Source organism: Bos grunniens, chromosome 22 (assembly GCF_055505025.1).
Source record: "Bos grunniens cultivar Pamir isolate PY7600 chromosome 22, Bosgru_T2T1.0, whole genome shotgun sequence".
NCBI lineage: Eukaryota > Metazoa > Chordata > Mammalia > Artiodactyla > Bovidae > Bos > Bos grunniens.
In genome coordinates, this window is record NC_141186.1 from 680,725 (window position 1) to 688,535 (window position 7,811).

Consider the following 7,811-nt stretch of genomic DNA (forward strand, 5'->3'; position numbering starts at 1 on the left):
CCAGGACAGCCCATGTCCTTGTGTGCATGGAGCGAGGCACCTGCACCACCACGTCTGGGCAATTACAGCTCCTCTTGCTAGTGCCGGACGGAAGCAGCGTGGGACAAAGGATGTGCTGAGGAGGCTGCCAGCCCCACCCAATGGGGCTGGTGGCCAACCCCAGTGCCCCCTCACCTGCCTGGCTGCAGACGGCACTTCCTGTCTACTTAGGCTGAGCTGCAGGCAGGTCCCACCATGTCCCGATTTCCTAGGACAGCTCCAAGGCTCAACCCAGCCATGGGAGCTCCATGAATCATGTATTGCCAGCTTTAAGACCACCTGTGGGCTTATCTGTCCCTGGACAAGGGGACACTCATAGGGCAGGGCCCAGGGTACCATCTTGCCCTTCCTACCCTGGGGCTGCAAAGACAGTAGAGGACAACCAGTGTGAAGGAAGTGGTGTCCTGGCTGCAGTCCTGGCTCACCACGGGGTGGGCTGCATCATTTGAACACCCCTTAGGTGACCTTGGGCACTCTTAATTTAGAGGAAGGCTACCAAGTGGCTCTTCAGCTTCAGGGGTTATGGGGTGAGTTGTCAGGAGCCACCTGATAGCCAGGCATAGGGAGTCTCTTGGCCACCATCACTGGGGGTGGGTTGGGCAAGCAGCACAGGCCTGGGGCTGTGCTTATGGCATCCCAGGCAGCAGACCTGTGGAACTAGCCCTGAGTGAGTGCTGGGGTAGAGGGTGGGCTTCTGCCAAGCCACCTGCCGGACGTCTGGGGCCGTGCTGAACTTGACGCTGTGGAAGGAGGTGCCTTTATTGCCAGCACCCACCCTTCACTTAGCCTTTCCCTGAGCAGCCACAGCTTCCATGGCCTTGCGCACGGTCTCCTCGTCCCCCAGGAAGCGCATGGGCTTGGTGGGCTTCAGTGCCTGGTCCAGCTCGTACACAATGGGGATCCCCGTGGGCAGGTTCAGCTCCATGATGGCCTGGTCCGACATCCCTAGACCAGAGGAATAGGGTCCTTAGTCCTGCCCAGCCTGCTGAGCAGCTAGCCACCTGCTCGTGCATTTAGCAGGTTTCGTGACCTTTATGGGCCACGGTGCTGTCAGCCAGGCAGCAATCCTCCCACCCCTGACAGCAAAGCCACAGGAGTATGCCCGGAGAAGGTCAAGGCAGCACTGAGACAGCAGCCTACAGAAATAGCTGTGGCACACCAAGGACCTCACTCCACCCCAAGCTGTCTTGATCTGGGGCAAGGCCATCAGCCCCCTTGGCCCAGCGTGAACTCTGGCCAGACTCTGGATGTTTGGGATCAGGGAAAACATTAACCATTTGGTTTCTAGAGAGTTACAGTTTCTGGACATTCTGAGCAAAGGAGCACCAGTGCATTGAGAAGGGGGAGGGGGCAGGGAGGGACAGCGAGAAGGGCTGCTTACGGCCACGGCGGATGGGAGGTCCTGCCACATGTAAAGGAGAGATTTCCGAGGAAACCCAAGCCTGCTGGCCTCCAGTCCGTGGCCTGGAATAGCAGCTCGACCTTTGGTATTCCTGTCACCCCACTCTTAATGCAAGGAGAGCTTAAGAGAACATGCTCTGGTCAGTGCAAGACCCCAATCAGCTTTGCCTCAGTGCATTCATTTCTCCTAGACCAGGCTGCAGGAAGTCCCAGGAGGGAGGGCAGGTGGTCTTCCGTCCGCCTGGCCCAACGCCAAATGTGAGGCGCTTGTGTGGACTCAGCATCAGAAAGGCAGCTGGGGCGTCCATGAAGGAGCCTGTCATGCTGGGACGTGTTGCTCTCTTAATGAAAGCCAAGTTACAAACCTAAGGTCTCCACTGTTCTCCACACCCTGTTCCCTTCTTTTGACTAATCTTTGTTTGGAGTGGGTATGAGCCCGGGTGTGGGCAGGACCTTGCCCTTGGTTACCAGTAACATGACTTGACCAAGTTCACTCAGCAAACTGGGATTTAGAACCAGATGGCCCTGACTTTTCAGGAGTCGGTGTCCTTCAGCAGGATGCCAGCCCCTGGGCCTTCCCCCTTCTCACCTAGGGAATCCAGGCCAGTGGACCCCTGTACAGGGCCTGGGCCCTGAGTCTGGTGGCAGACATTTTCACCCAGAATCCTTAGAAGGAGACTCATGTTACATGGTGTCCCAGTACACAGAGAAATTTTTTTTTTTTTTTTTTAACAGAGAAGGTTTCTCAACCCTCCTGGCTGTGAACTGGAGTTCACAATTAAAAAACCCTACCCTGATGCTAATGTCTACAAAGCTGCCTCAACGAAGTGACTGTCCTATGAAAAGAGCAGTTGGGGGTTGATTGGTTCATGAGAATGTGTCATCCCACCCGCCTCTGCCCATTCCGAATGTGAGGATGGGCCTCACCTTCCAGGTGCTTGACGATTCCCCGTAGGCTGTTCCCGTGGGCTGCAATGAGCACTCTCTTGCCAGCCTTGATCTGAGGGGCGATCTCATCATTCCAGAAGGGCAGGGCCCGTGCAATGGTGTCCTTGAGGCTCTCACACGTGGGCAGTTCCCCAGCTTTCAGGCCTGCATACCGACGCTCCTGGGGGCATCCATGCTGCTGTTCACTCCCCAGGTGGGCACCCCCGCCTCAACCCGGCTTCCATCCCTGAAGCCCTGGTCCCCAGGCCTTCCCTTTGCCCTCCCACATCCCAGCACCTCACCTTGCTGATGGACTTGTAGTAGGGGTGTTTCTCATCCATGGGGGGTGGTGGGATGTCAAAGGAGCGCCTCCAGATCTTCACCTGCTCCTCCCCGTGCTTTGCAGCCGTCTCTGCCTTGTTGAGGCCAGTGAGACCCCCATAGTGCCGCTCGTTGAGGCGCCAGGTACGCACCACAGGCAGCCACATTTGGTCCGTCCCATCCAGGATGGTCCAGAGGGTGCGTATGGCCCGCTTCAGCACCGATGTGTAGCAGATGTCAAATTCCATCTTTGCGTCCTTGATGGCCTGGGCCCCCCTCTTGGCCTCCTCAGCCCCCTTCTCGCTCAGCTCTGCATCGAACCAACCACAGAAGCGATTCTCCTGGTTCCAGGTGCTCTCACCATGCCGAACCATCACAAGGCGGTGGGTAGACATAGTGGTGGAGACTGGTGGGTTGTGGACAGGGGCGGGTGACTCCAGGGTGCCCCAGCTTTATAACAGTCTGTCCCCAGCCCCCGCCCCAGCCAACTGCCAATCAGCATTCCAGGCCTGACAGGCAGCGGCAGGTGGCCAGTAGCAGAGTTGGGTGTAAGGCAGGCCAAGAGCTGGACTTAAAATAGCCTCACCAGTCCCCACTCCCCACAGCCCAGGCTGGGTGGGGCTGCTGAGCAGGGCTGGGCGTGAAGAACAGAAGCCAGGGCTTCTGACAAACCTGAAATGCGAGGGCTAGCAGAAACAGGGACTCTGGGGAAAGACCCCCAGAGGTTGGCGCTCCCAGCCCTGTCACCGTTTGCTCCCAGGGAACTTGTCACTCCTAGGCAGAGGCACAATAAAATCCTAACTGCTTTCTTCAAATCACTCAACACAATTGGGGCACAAGCCTGCATTTCAGTAAGGATACTACTATGCTGTCAAAGGAACCAAAGTATATGAGTATGCACACGTGTTTGCCCACCCACGTGTGCGTGCCTGTGAGCACGTGTGTGTGTGCATGCATATACTACATGTACACATATTTGTGCCTTGCACTCACATCTGTGTTGCCTGTGTGCTCACATACGTGCATACATGTGAGCTGCCACAAGGCTACCCCCGTGGCTCTGCTCTGTTAACCTATGAATGGGGTCTGTATATTGGCAGGGGACCTTCCGCAGCACTCCTGACCTCCCTCCTCAGGTCCCTCTTGCCCTGGCAGACTCTTGCTCTGCCTTGCCTGCTCACAGGATGGGTGGTATGGAAGCCTCTGGCTGACAGCCAGGCTGGGAGGAACTCTGATATCTCCACTAATCCCCTCAAAGGACAGGGGAGAAGGAAAGAGTGCTGTGGACAGAACAAGGGAATGGGTGAGGGCCGCAGCCCTGAAGGGAGAGTCTGGCCCTGTGGGAAGTGGCAGCAGTGTGGGGCAAGGGCTGAGGTGGGTTTCCAGGACAAATGAGAGCTGCGGGCCTGGCTGCTTGGTCCAGAGAGGGGCAAAAGGTTTTCAGCTCTCACATCCTTTTGTCAAGTTCTTACCCACATCTGCCACACTCTCCCACCTTACCTGCCTTCATGCAAGACAGGCATATTCTCAATTGAAAGTACCTTTAAAAAGAAAAAGAAATCCAGGACTCATAATGGGTCCCAGAATCAGAGGTACTGCATGTTAGGTCTGTACCCAACTTAACAGAAGCATACAGAGGTCAGCTGAGGTTGGGACTTGGGGGCAGTAGAGTTGGGTACAGGCCCAGGACTTCTGCATTCAGCTTTTGGGGGGACAAGGGCCGCTGGGGTCTTGGCAGTGAAGAAACCAAGCAGAGGGGCAGGGTTAAGATGCCAAGTTGCAACTGCACCAGCAAAGAACCAGTCTTTATAGAACAGCAAACAAGTGTGTGGTAAAGAGGCATGGAGGGCCTGGGTCATGTGCCCTAATGAGTGAGAATCACTGGAGAGTCTGAAGCATGACTGTAAAGTCAGTTGCAGCTGTGGAGGCAGGATTGCAAGCCAGCGGCCCTGGTAGAGGTGGTGGCTTTGGGTTAGGTGCAAATGAGGCTGCTTAGCCTGGGCTGGGTGCAGATGGCCTGGTGAGGAGGTGATAGACTGGGGAGCCAGTGGGCTTACTGCAAATCAAAGGAAGAGATGGGACATGCCTTTCTGTCTGTCTGAGGTATGTTGAGAAAACAGGGGACCTCAAAGGAAGTTTTAAGATCGAGTAGACACACAGCTTCTCAGTCGTGGCACACTTCAACCTGTCTTGTTCATTCAAAAAAGCATTTGCTGGGCATGTCTAGTGTGCCAGGGCTGTTCAAGCACTGGGCAAGCAAGGCTCTGCCTGGGGGGGTCTCTGTCCCAGTGAAGGGACATGGACAACAACGTGATGTGTGTAGCATGGTGGACAGTTAAGAGGTCCATGGAGAAGCAAGCAGAGGGGCAGGAGGACTGCTCTTTAATGGGAGGATGGAGTGAGCACCCTCCACTGGTCTCCCCATGACCAGAGCTGTAAATCCTGGACAGAGGCAGAATGCAGATCTCAGAGAACTGAAAAGTATCAGGCAGATGAAGCAGGTCAGATTCAAAGTTGCATGTTTTTTCTTTCAGAATTGCCCAACTTGAAACCTAGAAGTGTGCCCAATGTGGACAGAAAGGGCTCCAGAGAATATCTCTGGTCCAAGGAATAGAAATAAAGTTCCTACAAGCCCCTTCCTTTTCTCCCCTTCTTACCACCACAGCTCCTGGGCAGTAATGTGGAGGTGGCCCTGTCAGCCAGGCAGGTACCTAAAACCCTGAGAGAAGAGCTACCCTCTAGCCAGAGGAGGAGAGGCTGCAAGAGTGCATGGCAACTACCCACTGCTTTCTCTCTCTGCCCTCCTGCAGCTGAGGACTGCATGCAGCTACAGGAGCTGTGCAGCAAGCTTGGGGATGGAGGGGGAATAAGACCCCAAATTGCTGGCCAGTGGCCTTGAAAAGCAAGGACCAGGGAACTGTCAAGTATCTGGGCAAGCATGGAGAAGAGACAGATTCAGTGAGTGATTCAGTACAATTACAGGTGAATTCCTGGGCTCCCCGAACTTGTGGGCTTCGACCTAGACTGACCCACTGGTGACCTGATTATCTGCCAAAATGATAAGATCAACGTTCTCCTTAGAATTTAAACAGACTCTCAATATCCAAAATACCTAGGACAATTTTGTATGTGGCAGTCTAGTTTTTCCCAAACCATTTATTGCATGTCCTTTCCCTATTATTGTCTATTCTTGGTTCTTTTGTTGTGAATTAGTTGACCACTCATGGGTTTATTTCTGAGTTCTCTATTCTGTCTGTTGGCCTATGTGTGTGTTTTATGCCAATATCATACTTTTTTGATCACTGTAGCTTTGTAATATAGTTACAAACAACTGTGTATCTCCAGCTTTGTTCCTGTTTTTCAAAATTCCTTTAACTATTCATGGTCTTTTGAGGTTCCATACAAAGTTTTAGCTTTTTGTTTTGTTTTCTGTTTTGAGAAAAATGCCACTGGAATTTTGATAGGGACTGTATTGAATCTATAAATTGCTTTTTGTAGCATGGACATTTTAGCAATATTAATTCTTCCAGTCTATGAGCATAGAATAGTTTTATACTTATTTGTATCATCTTCAAATTTTTCATCAGTGTCTTAGGTTTCAGTGTATAGATCTTCCACCACCTTGATTAAATTTATTTCTAGTTATTTTATTCTTTTTGATACAATTGTAAATAGGATTGTTTTCTTAATTTTTTTCTGCTATTTTTTAGTATATAGAAACATAACTGATACTTGTATATTTTGTATTTCAAAACTTCATTGAGTTTATTAGTTCTGACAGTTCTAGATTTCTTCTAGATTGTTGAATTTGTTGGTATATAATTGTTCGTAGTAGTTCTTAAGATCTTTTATGTGTTCTTAGTTGTAATGTATCTTCTTCCTCTTTCATTTATAGTTTTGTTTGATTCCTCTCATTGATGAGTAGCTAAAGTTTTGTCTGCTTCATTTCTTTTTTCGAATAACCAGCTCTTTGTTTCACTGGTATTTACTGTTATCTGGTGATTCATTTCTGCTCTGATTTTTGTTACTTCTGTCCTTCTACTAACTTTGGACTTTTCTGGTTCCTTGAGGTGTAAGGTTAGATTGCTTATTTAAGCTCTTTCTTTTTCTTAATGTAGGTGTATATTACTATGAACTTCCCTCTTCGAACTGCTTTTGCTGCATTCCGTATGCTTTGGTATGTTGTATTTTCATTTCCATTTGTTTCAAAATACATTTTGCTTTCTCTTTTGACTTCTTTTTTGATTCATTGATTATTCAGGAGTATATTATGACATCTCCACATATTTGTGAATTTTCCAGGTTTCTTCTTGCAGAAGAAATTTATTAAGAAAATTATTTAAGAACTTGCTTTGTGGATATGACCTATCTTGGAGCATACTCCATGTGTGTTTGAGAGGAATGTGTATTCTGTTGATAGATGAAATGTTCTGTATATGTCTGTTAAGTCCATTTGGTGTAATACATAGTTTTAAGTCTAATTTTTCCTTATTTTCTGTCTATATGATCTATCCTTTGTTGAAAGTGGGATACTAAAGTCCCCAATTATTACTCTGTATTTCTATTTTCCCTTAATGTCTGTTAATATAAACATAAACATATTTAATAAAGATGTAAGTTATACAAATATATAATAATATACATATATTAAAATATATATTTGCTTTCCCTAATGCAGGTACAAAATATTTTTGGGGGGGTATTCATCTTTTTTTATTATTTTAATTGGAGGCTAATTCCTTTACAGTATTGTGGTGGGTTTTGCCATACATTGACATGAATGAGTCATGGGTGTACATGTGTTCCCCATCCTGAACCTCCTTCCACCTCCCTCCCCATCCCATCCCTCAGGGTCATCCTAGTGCAACCAGCCCTGAGCACCCTGCCTCATGCATCGAACCTGGACTGGTGATCTATTTCACATATGTTAATATACATGTTTCAATGCTATTCTCTCAAATCATCCCACCCTTGCCTTCTCCCACAGAGTCCAACAGTTTGTTCTTTACATCTGTGTCTCTTTTGCTGTCTTGCACATATGGTCATCATTACCATCTTTCTAAATTCCATATGTATGTGTTAATATACTGTATTGGTGTGTTTCTTTCTGACTTACTTCGCTT

General features: G+C 49.2%; 1 protein-coding gene and 1 long non-coding RNA gene across 2 annotated transcripts; one reads left to right on the forward strand and one right to left on the reverse strand.

Moving 5' to 3' along the window:
• Positions 1–780: 780 nt before the first annotated feature.
• PGAM2 (phosphoglycerate mutase 2) lies at positions 781–3,178 on the reverse strand. Its single transcript, XM_086365531.1, has 3 exons — positions 2,670–3,178; positions 2,368–2,548; positions 781–984 (listed from the first exon to the last, which is right to left on the reverse strand). The coding sequence occupies exons 1-3, from the start codon at positions 3,081–3,083 to the stop codon at positions 818–820; spliced, it is 762 nt and encodes a 253-aa protein (XP_086221657.1). The 5' UTR covers positions 3,084–3,178; the 3' UTR covers positions 781–817.
• Positions 3,179–3,309: 131 nt separating this feature from the next.
• Positions 3,310–7,361, forward strand: LOC147347911 (uncharacterized). The gene is made up of 2 exons (XR_015150817.1): positions 3,310–6,865; positions 6,991–7,361. It is a non-coding gene; the product is annotated as an uncharacterized LOC147347911 (long non-coding RNA).
• Positions 7,362–7,811: the final 450 nt, after the last annotated feature.